Below are 14,990 nucleotides of genomic sequence, written 5' to 3' on the forward strand. Positions count from 1 at the left end.
TTAACGTCTGATAATCCAGAATATTGTTAAAATATTAACCTAAGCAGTACAAACACAGATAAAACCAGACAGAACCTCAGTAAAAAAATATTTCAAACCAATATTTAACCAAATCAAGGAAGCAGGAACTGCAGAAAGGCTTAGAAATGGCATGACCTGACTTTTATTATCATTCAGAAAAGGAATGTGCTAGAAGGGAGCATTTACTTTTCATTCATGAGAAGAAGGCTGACAAATCTGCATATTTATGCATATGTTATATGTTTTTACTTTTGTACACATTGCACTTCTGCAAGATTTCACAAGTAAAGCCAGAGATAAGAAGTGAGACACAGAGTGGACATCCTGTATGTACTAAAACTAACACAGTCACACATTGGGTAATACAAACACTTAGAACTTGTTACTCTAGATTGAAGTATTTTGTGCCTTATCTAACAGGAAGCAAAAATACTCTTTTAAAATCTAAAAATGGAAAACTTTCCTGGTTATGTACCTTCTTCCTTCTCCTATCCCTTCACTCCACACACTGCCAAAATACACACATGCATGCATATCAAGAACACGCTGTGCTGCTATGGTCTCTGGTGATTTCAGCAAATTCCCTAAATACCAACAGCCTACTTTCAGCAGCAGGATGATAACATGTGCCGCCTCCTGAGGAAATTTAATGAAAACAGACACTGATGTTCTGAGATAAAATAGGTCTCCTATTTCCCAACTGAAGTGAAGAGCAATTAAATTCAAATGTAAAAGAAAGATGGTAAAGCACAACTTGGTCATAGAGTATGTCTATTTTTTGTTTTTTCTTATTCTAAAAGTAAATGTTAGATTTTCAGTTTTTTTCCTTTTAAAAGCACTATTTTCTAACTTCGATTCTTTAAAGGCATGTGAGATATGAAGTAAGAAGTCAGGACAGTATTTAGAGTGTGCCGAGTTTTTATTTTTTAATTTCATAGCTTAAAATGAAGTTCAGCACCAAACAAAAGGCACTGAACACATTAGTATTCTGGTTTCCTGTGTTACCTTGATGTTGCAGGCCTGCTCCATTAGCCGCCGCGCGTTCTCCGCAGCTCTGTAGCGCTTTGGTAGCTGGACCCGGAAGAACTTGAGAGCCCCCTCAAAGTCTGCCTGCAGGAGGTCTTCTTTGGATGTCTGGAGGGAGACAAGAAGAGGTGGATGAGACACATGCAGCACAAACACCAAGCACAGAGCCTCCATAATTGGTCTTTTTCAGCATACAAGTTACCAACAAGATCAGAGTCATGCAGGTAAATACATAAGCAGTACTGTTTTTGTTTACATGAACAGCAAATACTTGATAAAGTAGAACAGTAAAAAAGGAAAATGTAATCTCTTTTTATTGAGGGAAATATTTACATTTTAAATTTCACTGGCAATATAATGCAAAAACAAAATCTTGCAAAGTAATTTTGGTCTAGTTTCTAGTGCAAATATCTGAGCACACTTAAAATAAGAAAAGTAACTTACAAGTAACTTTTCAGCAGGCTATATAAGCTTGTTTTAAGACAATAATTCCTTAATATTGATGTAAATGTACTAATTATAATCAAAATACAAATTTGCCAATGGAACAAGACATTCATCGCATATTAAAAATCAAAATGTCTTGTTCCAATGGCAGATTATTTCACTTATAACTAGAACTTTTTTAATTAACATCAAGGAATTATTGAGTTAAAACAAGCTCCCATATATAGCTGAATAGTTACTTTTAAATTAGTTTTGTTTTGTTTCAAGTGTACTAACATATTTGCACTAGAAATTAGACCAAACATACATGGTATTATTTTGTGTTTTTGCACTGTAAGCCACTCTCTAATGTCCAGAGTTTTCCTTTTCTACAAGCACTATAAGAAAAACATGCCCATCTCATAAAATCTCAATAAAAAAAAACGCTCAAGTTTTGCAATGTGACAACATCTGGAGAAGTTCAAGGGGTGCAAATACTTTTGCAAGTAAAATTTAAGAAGCAAGCTTATTTTTTACTTTGCTAGAAGTATTAATCTTTCAAGTAACTGTATTTAGATATTTATTTAATACAAAGAAGGCATGAGCACATATTTGAGGTCAGTTATGTGAAGGAACATGTCTGTTCTTGCTTCTGTAAGTTTTTAAGTTCAATAATGTCTAGATGTCATAAAAAGGAGAAAAGCAGCTTTATTTTCATCTTGAATTTAAGTATGAAGGAAGAACAGTCATTATGCATGCACCTGTAATCGCAGAAAGGGCAGGACAATACGGATGAAAAACATAAAAACATTTTATATCAGTCAATATCAATAAATATTGATTAATCTTTTGTTTTAAATATTTGAAGTATAGTCAAACTGACTGTTCCAGTTTATCCACAGTTTTTACTCAACAGTTGTTTTTCGTTTTTAAGAAGTTATGAGGCACAGTGGTGAAAACTTAAACTGCTGCAGCACAAGTTACTGAACAGGTTGTTGCTAGGTAACCACAAGTTACTCAGGAGGTTGTTGCTAGGTAACCAAAGAGTGAGTGAGTGAGTGAGTGAGTGAGTGAGTGAGTGAGTGAGTGAGTAGATGCCACCAATCTTGCTTAGCTTTCTGTTAGAAGTTGAGCGGCTAAAGTTTTTCCTCTGCCTACGTCCCCCAGAATGCTGTTCAGTGCATTTAGTATCTATTGAATATTCGATCAGACACATTATCTATTGATAATGATCATGTCATGTGTTTATTGCGATACATATTGTTATTGATTTATTCTCCAGTCCTAATCGCAGATGAAATAATGGAATGAAATTTAGCTTTTTGTTTCATTCTATCTTCAGGATGGGTCAGAAAAATCAACAATGCATGCCGTGCAAATTTCATCCAGGATGTTTATCCCAATTCCAGTTTGTCTCGTCTCACCGCCAGCAGTTTGGGGACGAAGAGTCTGTGTCCCATCCCAAGAAGATCCATGACCCTGCAGTAAGGGTCCGCTGAGGTTTGGCTGCCCTGGGTGCTCTCCTCCTCTTTTCCCTCGCCGTCCTCCAGCGCCCTGCATGCGGCCGGGCGGGTCAGGTGAGGGTTCAAGGTCGGGACAGGGGGAGGAGAGGGCGGCGGGGAGCGTGGCGGAGACGGCGGTGGGGTGGGACAGGGCAGGGGGGAGGGGTCGTCCCGCTCCGGGGCCAGGCTGGCAGCTGACTCCAGGGTGTCGGGCAGATGTTTCGATGTTGGCGCAGCAATGGCGGGGTGCGATTGAACTCAGTTAGCGGCGATTTTTTAGGTTAGTTTGAGTCTGGTGGTGGGCGTCGTGTGGCGGCCCCTCAGCTTGTACCGCTGTCAGAGCCTCAGCTCGGTCCCCTGATGCCTCAGAATCACAGTCAGAAAACGATGAGTCGACACCGCAGTCTGCATAATGCTGAGTCCTACAGCGACGTATTTATTCACTCTGGAAATCCAGTCACACTTCCTGCACTCGGCTTCCTCTGCAAAAACTCCGAAAAAATCCAGTCCAATATGCTGTCGCCTAGCAACAAAACGGCTCAACACGTGGCCTGCTGCTCCATGAAACTGAAGAGGAGACGAGAACCCCACCTTTTTTTGATTTCTTCTTTTATGTTAAACTTCAAAACCCTTCTCCCCTGACAATGCTTTAGCTTTCTTTGAAATGCAAAACAACAACAGCTCTTTATCCACTCTCTGAAGCTGGAACAGTCAGAGAGACAAGAGGAGGTTTGTTAACGCTGGAAATATGGCACTTCTCTGCCTGCAGGAGATGATGCTCTGTGTTACTTTATGGCTGAGTGGGTGCTGGACTCACGCAAACCAGCGATGCATTAAATACCAGAATAAGAAGGAGTAGAAAACATAAACTGTTCTTTTTCTTCACAGATTCACGCAGGATTAGTGAGTAAAATCATATTCCAGTCAGCTGTTCCGGCAGGATCCTATTAGCAGCTGGGCATCCGGTCTGATCTTTCAGATGAAGCCAGCTCCTTCAGAGAGGAAGTTACTTCTGATCCACACAGGATGAGTGCTGGCATGAGTCAATGTTGTAGCACTGTCAGAAATGTTGGTCCTGCCGGGCAGCCGGGGCGAGGCAAAGCGAAGAGACCTCACTGCTTCCCATGAAGCCTCTCCCAACCTTTGTGATGCTAACTGCTAAAATGCTAACAGCTGACAGGGGCGGCTTCGTTGCAGATGGTGGATGGAAGAAACGCGTGGTAGAAATAAATATTCAGCACAGAGAGCAAAGGAAGAGACGGAAGGAGAGGAGAAGGAGGCAAAAAGCCGAGAAAGCGAGGGAAAGAAGATGCTCCGAGCATGAATCCGTGGAAGGAAAAGGTGAAGAGGGTGGGATAAAAAAAACCGAAAGCTGAGATTTTCTCCCTCTGGTTCAGGTTGCTAATGTTATAGCCAATGCTCCTGTTGTGATGTGGATAGCAACTGCTAAGCTGGGCAGGGAGGGGTGGTGAGAGCAGCGGGGACCGCAGGAGGGAAGGAGGAGGGAGCATCGGAGGATAATGTCGTCATGACCGGCCAATAAGAGGCAGGCAGTGGGAGCTCCTCCACTCTCCTCATCATCAACATCATCCTGACCATCCTCATTTGTTCCCATTTCAAACCACTGAATCCTCAAATCTCCACGTTGCTTCTACATAGCTTAATTTGTCAAAAATTTATAAACATTTGCACATTTTTACCATATTATCAAACTCACTGTTTCTTCACAGCAGTATTGTTGTATTCACAATGGTATATTTTTAAATTTTATTTGCATTATCATCTTTTTCATGTGTGCATGCAAATAAATTATTCTGTTCTATTCAAAACATAAAATTTGTTTTTCTAAAGTATACAGCTGGTGAATTCACTATAGGCAAAATATCTATTGTACTTTCACAAAAACGTTCTTCTCTGCAGTTTTCTAAGCAGCCGCTTGTTGTTGTCGCCTCTGCAGATGCTCATCATGCCTTGAGATGAGAAATAATTACAGTTATCACGACTATTATCAATATTATTGATGCTAATTAATGAAGCTGTAAATTACTACTGCATCATGGAATATTACATTTTGTAAAATAAATTTCTTCTTAATTTTATGTTACTCATGGTTATATTTTATCTACTAATATGTAACAATTTGGATTGAATAACTTGTGAACAAATATGCAATTTGTTCTGGGGGACAGAGTCTATTCTGTTCTATATTGATATAGAAAGAATTTTAACATGTTAAAAACATTTGATTCTTGCTCAGTGGCATGTAAATATGAATGTGTTGTGCCAGACATGGATGTGGATTTTGAAAGTATTAAGAAAAACTGTTATAACCAAGTGAAAATGAATAATAATTTCTTAGATTATGCTATTAATGTAAAAGGGGTGGGTAAAAAAAAAAGGTTATATTTCTACCCACTGCTTTGAACGTTTGAATACATATTACTGTTGTTCTTTTTCTCACTTTTGTTTTAAATTAATTTTATCTGTATATAACTTTGTTTATTTTTTATTCCAATATGTTCAATAAGGTCACACTCAAACTTATTCATGGGGCTGCTACTTTGGGTTGAATCCCCTAATAAAAGAGATTTCTGAAGTAGTACCAAATTTTAGACTAATACAGCTTTTGAAGATCTTTTAACTAAAACTGTTCAGCTAATCATTCGCTTTGCCTATTTTTTGTTTTGAAACCGTCAACGAATGACTGAAGCCAAACATGCCCGATGTATGAAAGACATCCTAGTGTCTGAGATAAATTATTCTCTACAGCCACTAATTTAAGAAAATTTAAATTATGTCAGAAAACTTTTATCCTAAATCTGTTCAAAAGCAATGACACAGCATCTTTGTTTTGGCAAGTTCTTTTAAAATTGTAAAAACAAAAAATACATTAATATGAGACAAAATGAAAAGTAAATGAGATGTGATTAGATTTGTAGTCTGTTTGTAGAAAATATATATTCATACCAAAATTTTCCAGTACTGAACAGAGACCTTAAAATCCAACTAAGTACATCTTTGTGTACCTTTACACCCCTACTGCAAACAAAGAACAGGAGGTCCCACATATTTCTTTAAAAAAAACAGCAAAACATGGACTATAAATTACACAAAATCCATTGCAATTCAGAAAGACATGACAATATGACATGAATGAAGCCACTACAGCATTTTCTTCATTTAGAATTAAAGAATGAATAAATTTGTCTTATTTATTCTTTCAATATAAGAAGATGTTGGTGAAAGAAAATAATAACAACTAACAACAATTTATATCACTCTGATTAGCAACCAGATAAAATAGAAAGCTGCTTTTCTTTCTCTCTTCTTAATCATTTTGACATTTTATTCATGCCAAAGTGTGGAAAGGCATTCGATCTCCCGATGACTACATGCAGTTCTTTTTGTGTGCACTTGAGGGCGCTAAACGTTAGAAAATGATTTTAAACGATACAAACTGCTCCAGTGTTTAGAACAACTTTAGAGAAAAGAATGATGACGTTGGAAATCAAACTTTACAGTATTTTGCAATATCAAGATTTTTGCAACACAAATAATGTATAAACAGTCAAATAAAGCTTGAATTAAAACAAAAGATGCTCAAATTTTACATAGAAACCAATTGTATAGCTAGACATAATAAAAGATGTTAGAATTAAACAAATGTATGAATATATTACTAACCTTGAGCAAAGCCAGGGCCACGTTGAAGATGATGCTCAGCCCCTTTAAGACACAGAGAAAGATGTAAGAAGAGGAGAAAAACAATATGGACAACTTTCCTGTTACTTTGCAAAAAACAAAAACAAAACAAACAAAAAACATTTTAGTAAACTTTAAGTTTCATTACCAGCTTAATTTTTTCTTTGCAAAACATGAATTCTCTAGATTCAATTTTAGCCCATTTTGAAAGTACAAATAAAAGAGATCCTTATAGAAACAAGATATTTCTAAAGTGGTCCTGCTAAAGTATTTATACCTCTTGAAATATTTTATTTAGTTACAGCTTACATAAATATTTCATTGCTTTTGAGAGGGGGTTGTAGGAGATTTGTGTGACAAGTCAACAGGAAGTATAGCATAATAGTGAATTGGAAGAAAAATTATGCATAGATTTCAATAGGTTTTACTCACAAAAACCTGCATTTGTGCTGTAACTTTTGTAGTAAATCTCAGCCTTGACTTTCCACAAAACATTTAAATCATTCTTAGATTATGTGAGTTTAGTCTGGTCAGTTCAGCCTCTTTTAATCTCCGATCAGAATGAGATGCTTTAGGGCGGCCTGTCACTTTAAATCCAAATTTATTGCTGCTGGCCACGCCCCCCCATCTCAACGTTTACACTCCCATGTGAAAATGGCTACAAACATACGCGCAATTATTCAACCTTAAACCTTTGAAAAGCAGAAGTAAATCCTCCTGCACAACCAACAAAGATGCAAAAAGTGTTTTCTGGATGGTGAGTCAACAACAAAACACCAGCTGACTCTGCCTGGGTTGCTAGGCAACGGGTTGGGCTCAGCTGGGGTTTCCGCTGATTTGTGACATTACATTCTGAAGGTTTTTGAAATGGCTCCTTTTTCAGACACCAAAAAACCTTTTTCAGACACCTTTTTCAGACCCAGTCAGTTTTTTATTGCCAAAAACCGACTGGAATTTGTTTTATTGCTTGGGCTGTCTTTAGTAGAAAAAATTTGAGGTTTGCATAATACGTGTCCTTTAAGATGAACTCAGGTATGACCTCCTTATTTGTTAAGATTCAAAATATTGTCTACATTCTGTTAAAAAGTACAGTAAACCCTCGTTTTTCGTGGGGGTTGCGTTCCGAAAAGAACCTGTGATAGGCGAAATCTGTGAAGTAGTTACCTTTATTTTTTACAATTATTATAAAGCATAGTTAAATACTCTACATTGAACCCAAAGAACAAAACCTGTGTTCAGGCCCATCATTTCATAAAAAAAAAAACTTTTCTTAAAAACAAATATAACACTTTCTTAGAAATAACTACAGTAAAATAATCATTTCAATCATCAATACGAAGTACAGTAGGACAAATTGTGACTCGCGTATTTCACTGTTCCTCTGACTGTGACGCTGCAGCCTGACTCCGCTCTCTAACCCTTTCATGCATAGTGGTCACTACAGTGGACAGCTATCTAAAAGCCATTTTCTTGTGCTTCCTGTGGATTTTTATGTTATAAATGCACACAGACCACTGAAGTGGACACTAATGCATCATAAAATATACCATCAACTGCTGGCCATCAGCTGCAAATGCAAGAAATTATTTTTGTTAAATACAATATGGCCGACAGACAAAAAAGCATGAGAACCGACCCGGTCCCTCCTTCTACTGTAGACAACTCTTGCAAGTAAAAAAAATATTGTGACATCAGATAACCCTTAAGGAACAATACTACTGATGTATTTTTCAAGTAACAACTTTGTATTTGGACAAAATTACAATTGATCACATAAAAAAAAAAAAAATTAAAAAAAAATTATTTTTACAAAAAAAAATTTCCTACCTTTTTTATGCCTAAAGAAAAACATTTTAAAAAATGGAAAAAAAATTCTCATAATCATAATTCATGCATAAAAGGGCTAATGTCCTTTTCTTCTGAAGCCTGTGGTGCAGGTGTGATTTTTCGAGAGAAGAACATAGTTATTGGTAGTTGTTGTCGCTCTGTTTTTCTTCTGGGTAAAAACATTTACCAAAATTTGCCAAGCTGTATTACGTATATTTAAATACCATTACATTATTGGCACACAGGTAGAGAAGAAGCGCGGAGACTGTTTAGCCAATCAGGACACAGAACACAATGCACTGTAAAAAAAAACTAAACAAAAAAATCCGCGAAGCAGCGAGGCTGTGAAAGGTGAACCGCGTTATAGAGAGGGTTCACCATATTTCACAGCTTTCTTTCTTAGCTTTATGCCCATGGCCACTGTAAAAGCCTGCTTTTTGCTTTCAATTTTACTGAGACAGTTCTTTCAATTTTGACACGAAAAGAAAATGTAGAACCGATGCCAGCTCTGCATGGGAACACCCCTCTCTTTGGTCTCTGGGACAACCAGTTCACATGGCAACATGGAGCTAAAAATATCCAGAGAACTCCAAAAATAACCGAAGAAAATGAAAAGAGGATGGGCTCTGCCTCCACACACCGATCTTTGTGGGCCTGAAGATGGTGCTACCATGCTGAGCCAAGATCAAAGGAGCGTGTGAGGGAAAGAAATACCAACTCATCCCAGCAAGAAAGAATCAGAGGAGATGAAAGCCAAATATTCAGAAAGGGGAGGAAACAGTATGGGTGTGTTAGGAAGTTTTCACAAATACTAAAGTGAGGTGAATTGTTCAGATCCAGCAAGGTCACTCTTTTAAAAAAAGACAAAATAAGTTTCGGCCCTGAGTTCTAGTTTGCAAATGAGAAAAAACTATCTAGATTGAGAAGTAAAAACAAAGGCTGAAGACTTTACATAACAAAACAGGCTTTCAAATTCAACTAATTTCAAGAAATTAGGTAAACAAGGTTGTGAATTAGATGGAGATTGTTGCTAAGAACTGAGAAAATAAAGAGAATCACTTAAATTTTTAAATTTAGACCCAAAAAGAGGAGGGCTTCAGAGGGATGTGAGAGCTGAGGTTTTACTGGCATGTTTTCATCATGCAGCTAATTGGCTGAGAAAAAACAAGAAAACTTAATTGTTCTGCCTCAAGCTAACAGAAGGAAAGACAGGGAGGGAGGACAGAAGAGGGACAGCAGGAAAGAGGAGGAACATATTTCATGTGGTTTGCTTATGCAAAGAAACTTTTCATAAAAACCCCAATAGGTTATAAGGATGGTTTTAGAATCACTTTCTACTTTAGAATACGTTTCTACTTATTCATTACAAGAAATATCAAAAAACGGAATTTTTTCAAGCGTTCAATAACTCAAATCAAAAGTTTAAATACATTCATACACTAAGATTATTTTGCTTTTTAACAATTTTGGAGCCCCAGATTATGATTTAATGACTTTTAAAGCTTCTGATGAGGTTAATTCATGTCTCAAAATCCTTAAAGTGACCACCTTCATCTGTTCAAACAACTATGGGTCAGCATAAAAAGTATATGAATTCAAACTATCATAACATTCAGGAAGAAGGTAAAGTTTTCAGCCTGCAAATTATTTGTACATTTTGGAAGAAAATGTAGAAATCAACCAAACAGCAGCATTATATTTTCTAAAAATGTTAGCTGAAGCTTGTGAGTGTGTCAATATCCACAGTGAATTGAGTTCTGTACTCATAAACATTTGATCAAAGTCATTCACAGTGTAAAAGGCAATTTTATCAAATACCAAGAAAATATAAACCTCTGAATTTGAGGAAAGTCTGAAACGATCCTGTCAAAGATTTCCTGGCATGCAGCAAATAGAAATCTTTTTGGCACCTAAAGTTTAATCCCTTATTGTGCCACACAGATAGAATAAAAAGTTTGTAAAAATCTGGTTTCAATTATATATACATATATATACATCCATTTTCTTACTCCCTTGTCTCTAGTGGGGTCGGGAGGTGCTGGTGCCTCTCTCCAGGTAACGTTCTGGGTGAGAGGCGGGGGCTCGAACTAATAATTACATAAAATACTCCGTATCAACTCAAGAAACCCCAATTTTTTTTTTGCTGTCAACGACTTTCCTGTTAGATGTATTAAAGCTGGTTTAAAATTAATGATTTTCTGGCACAAATCTCAGTTTGAAGCTCATATTTTTTAAATACAGTAGGCCAGTATGTTTGAAGGAGTCAAGATGAGGCTTTAAACCTTAAAACCCTCAGTATGGTGGTCAATCTGAGGGTCCACTTCATTACCAGTGGTACTGGTGAGCTGCACAAAAGGGATGGAAAAGAGGCAGATAAGATGAAATGAGAAGGATTACCTCCAGATTTATTTACTTCACCTTCAGCCAATAGTTTCTGATTAAAACTTTTTTGTGCACAATTAAATATTCCAACAGGGCAGAGATCTCAGCACATCTTTACTTAAACACCCCAACCTTATTGAAAGTATGTTGACTATGCTTAAAGATCAGGTATTTCACATCAGAATTCCTTTTATGGTCATTGTGCACAAAGAACGCACAACTACATTAAAAAAATAGCAACTCTCGAAGGCATGTCAAATAATTGAATAAAATAATAAATAAGTATATTGCAAGAAATACAAAAAATATAGTAGAAACACAGAGCAACTGGGATATTATGGAAAGATAAACTAATTCATTAATTAATTTTGTAATTAATTAATTATATTAAATTGGTAAATAATTTGCCAGGAACTCTAAAAATTTAAACTTCTGCAGTGGTGATATATGAAAAAATAAGTGGTAAAATATCAAGTCAGAACTGTCAGACGTTAAATATTTTGACAGAAATGTTTGGTTTCTTTTATAGTGAGGACGACCCGTTTTTTATAAATAAAAGTATGTGTATGTACAGTATAAATTTAAAGCTATCATTTTGATTGGATTAAAGAAAATACAATAAATTAAAATTGAACATCCAGTTCTAATTTGTTTTAGTTTTATCATCAGTCTAACTGTTTTAATGAAAAGCTCCAAAAACATTAATATCAATGAGGAGTGTATGTAAACTTCTGACCGCAACTCTACTTGTGGCTATAGGTTCAGATCAACCATTTTCCTCCACAATCATCTCTTTTTATTCCCATTTGTAATCTCTTTAGTCAATCCATAATGGTCGCTAACCCTCTAATGTCTGCCACTTTCCTTTCTTCCTATTAACCTTACCATTTCATCTCATTTCATGTTTCCAGATGGTTGAATTTCCCATTAAGCGATTCTATACATACAATGCAGACTAAATCCCTCTCACAATGCTCCAAGTATACCACTTTGTGCTGCCTTTACCTCACAAAGCAGCAAGTCAGTGATGTGGAAAACCATGCAGAGGGGGAACTTGGCCGTAAAGAGGGTGAGGAACCACTGGGAGGCATACATGTGTGCCTCCAGGTTCAGCTCCTGGAAGTGGGCCCAAAGGTCTGGGAGCTGTTCCTGCAGGAGCAGAATGAAAAAAGGATAAGGAAAGTCTGTTGTGAGATAAAACAGCCCTCACAGCAATGTAAAGCAAAGATGCAGTACTGCTCATGAATTCTACTTTAAATTTCAGTGACATAACAATGAGCGTTTGCTCTGAAATGAAACCAAAATCATAGAGTAAGCTCTTAAAAAAGCATAACAGACTCTATGACTGGTACTGTACTCTAATAAAATGTTGAATTGAAAAAATTTAGAAAAGGATTGACCATAAATCAGCAAACTTTTAAAATTTAGTCAGTAAGGAGTGTTTTACAATATTAGTAATCTGAGCAAAATTATCAATGTAATTTTTATTTACTTAAAAAAATTTGCCTGCAGAAATTCACCTTCAAAATTTTGGCTGCAAAAAGTGAACTGCAGAAATTTGCCTAAGAAATAATTACCAAACACTAACATTATGTTACCATTTTAGCTAATAATAGCATATCAACAGCTGTGTGACTAGCAGGTGGTATTATCTAGCGTTATCTATTAGCTAATGTGCCATATTTAGCACCTAGCTACAGGCTAATATATTAGCCAATGTTAGCATAGCAGATAGAGTACGCAGCTATTAGCAACCCCACCTTTGCATTTTTACCTTTTTGCATTTGGTATTTATGTCTATTGAGAGTCAATTAACATGTTAGCTAAATCTAAATGGAATATAATTTAGCATAGTAGCATCTAGTCCTAGCATAGTAAAAAATGTTGACTGCTCAAAGTTACCATGCTAATTTTAGCACATTAACTAAGTTGGAACTTTTGTTAATGATAGCATAAAAGCTGCTGCTAGCAGAACAGTGTTATGTACATTTACCTGACAAGCTTTGTGTGTTAATAACACAAAGGTGTTAATAAATATTTTAGTCTTTTATTTTTTCCTACTATCTATTTTGCTGGTTTCCTGGCGAGTTCCTTCAACAAGAGAGGACTATTACAGTTTTCCACATTTACTTTGCATTCTAAAGGAAATGTAAATTCTTTGTTCTATTTTAATTTAGTTCATAAACAATTTATGGTCAGAAACAGTTAGAATACTGGACTGATGTTATAAAGTCTCCACAAAGCCTCCACCAGTGCTGTTTGCCACCTTTGATTATGTCCATTTAGTAATGGCCTTATTCAGTTCAACGATAATTAGATTTTTTTAGTGACATCGCAGATTTTCTGAGGCTTGATTTTCAACACACCTCTCCATATTATTGTGACATTCAAGTATGTATGGTGACCAGAGGGAAAAGTTGACAAGCAACAGATATGTGAGAAAATGCAACTGATGCAACACCCGGTAACACTTAAAAGAAAGTTTAAATTAAACTCTGCAACAACATGTAAGACCAACATGTCCAGCCCTAAAACATACATTTATAAAACTCTACAAATACTTCTAGTTAGGATTGTGTTTCCAAACATTATGTTGTATTTCATTTCACTGTGACTTGTCTTTTAAAACATATGGGACTTTGTCACCAACCTGCATTAGTTTCTCCAGCTGATAGAACTTGCAGTGAAGATCTTCAAAGTTGTTCTTGTACAGAGCTCTGAGTCCATATTCGTACATTATTTTCACCAAGACACAGAAGGCCTGCTCCTCAGGCATCTGAAAATCCATTGATAACATCATTAATTACACTAACAGATACCTTGAACGACAAAATGTTCATATGATGTTATAGGTGACATAACTTTAAAGATGACCTATTATGCTTCCCTGTTTAGGGTAGGTGTATGGTCTACGCAAAACATATTCATTAATATATATAGATTTTTTTTTTACACAAAATTATTTTTAGAAAATTTGATTTTAGTCTGCTCAGCTTTGCCTATTTTGAAGTCCTTTGAGAACAAGCTGCTTTAGAGCCTCTTGTCACTTTAAACTGAACTAAGCTGCTGCTGGCCACGTCCCCCATTTACACTGGCAAAATGGCTGCAAACAGATGCACAATTATACAACCTTAAATCTTTGAAGAGCAAACATAGAGCCTCCTGCACAATCAACAAGAATGCAGAAAGTTGTTTCTGGATGGTAAGTCGACAAGAAAACACTTGTCTCTTCCAGTAGACATTGTACAGCGAATGCAGAGGTAAAGCCAGCAGGCTAAAACATGCTGGAGTTCAGCTGGGGTAGCTAGGTAACGGGCTGGGCTTTGCTGGGGTTGCTAGGTGATTTGTGACGTTACATTCCAGAGGTTCATTTTCAAGAAACCAAAAAACATTTGCTTATCGCCTGGACGCTTTTTAGAAGTAGTCTAAACCCGAATAGAAGTACAAAACTGTGCAAAATGTAAATTTTTGCCTTAAGCGATTTTATTATAAATAACTTCTCTTCATATTTCTGTGTTTGTTTGGGTACATAAGTATAAAGCTTATGAGAGAAAAGGTAACACTGGGTCTTTGTGGATATTAATGGCTCCACACAAACACACACAGAGAGGGAGGAGATATTTAATCAGAGAGACAGTGTGTGTTTGGAGCTTAAAGCACTTCTGCAGGTAAAGTTGAACCCCAATAAATATTCCAGACACCTTGTCTATACACAACCAGTCAGCCTCCTTCTTTTACAGTGGCGTCCCTATTATCCCTTCTTCTCCTTTCTTCCTTTACTGCCTCTTCCTCCATAACTTCCTCTTCCTCCTCCACACCAATTCCTTCTGTCTCTTCATTTAATCTCAGATCCCTTCTTCATGACTCTCCTTCCTCATCCATCCTGACATCTCCCCTCCGTCTCTCTGCTCTTTAACCTCCTCTGCCCTTGGTATTTGGACTTTGATCAAACTTCCTCCAGTCTCTCCTCCTTTTGGGACTTCCTCCATCATGTGTCACCTCTTCTATCTCTCCTCCATTTGTCTTTACAGACTTTCTCTCACAAAATTTCCTCTAGTTAAAATTTGTGCAATAGAAATAGGAAATAATAGTCACCCCATGTGA

The 14,990-nt window shown here is 36.6% G+C and overlaps 1 protein-coding gene across 1 annotated transcript in view; it reads right to left on the reverse strand.

The window, feature by feature from the left end:
- rabgap1l (RAB GTPase activating protein 1-like) overlaps positions 1 to 14,990 on the reverse strand; it is a 118,189-nt gene that overhangs the window by 20,118 nt on the left and 83,081 nt on the right. The window contains exons 16-19 of the mRNA XM_028026876.1: positions 13,537 to 13,662; positions 11,892 to 12,035; positions 6,660 to 6,701; positions 1,027 to 1,155 (exon numbers count right to left, since the gene is read on the reverse strand). Coding sequence (XP_027882677.1) covers positions 1,027 to 1,155; positions 6,660 to 6,701; positions 11,892 to 12,035; positions 13,537 to 13,662 — 441 coding nt within the window. The remainder of the gene's footprint in view (positions 1 to 1,026; positions 1,156 to 6,659; positions 6,702 to 11,891; positions 12,036 to 13,536; positions 13,663 to 14,990) is intronic.

Source organism: Xiphophorus couchianus, chromosome 9 (genome assembly GCF_001444195.1).
Source record: "Xiphophorus couchianus chromosome 9, X_couchianus-1.0, whole genome shotgun sequence".
In the NCBI taxonomy this organism is placed as follows: domain Eukaryota; kingdom Metazoa; phylum Chordata; class Actinopteri; order Cyprinodontiformes; family Poeciliidae; genus Xiphophorus; species Xiphophorus couchianus.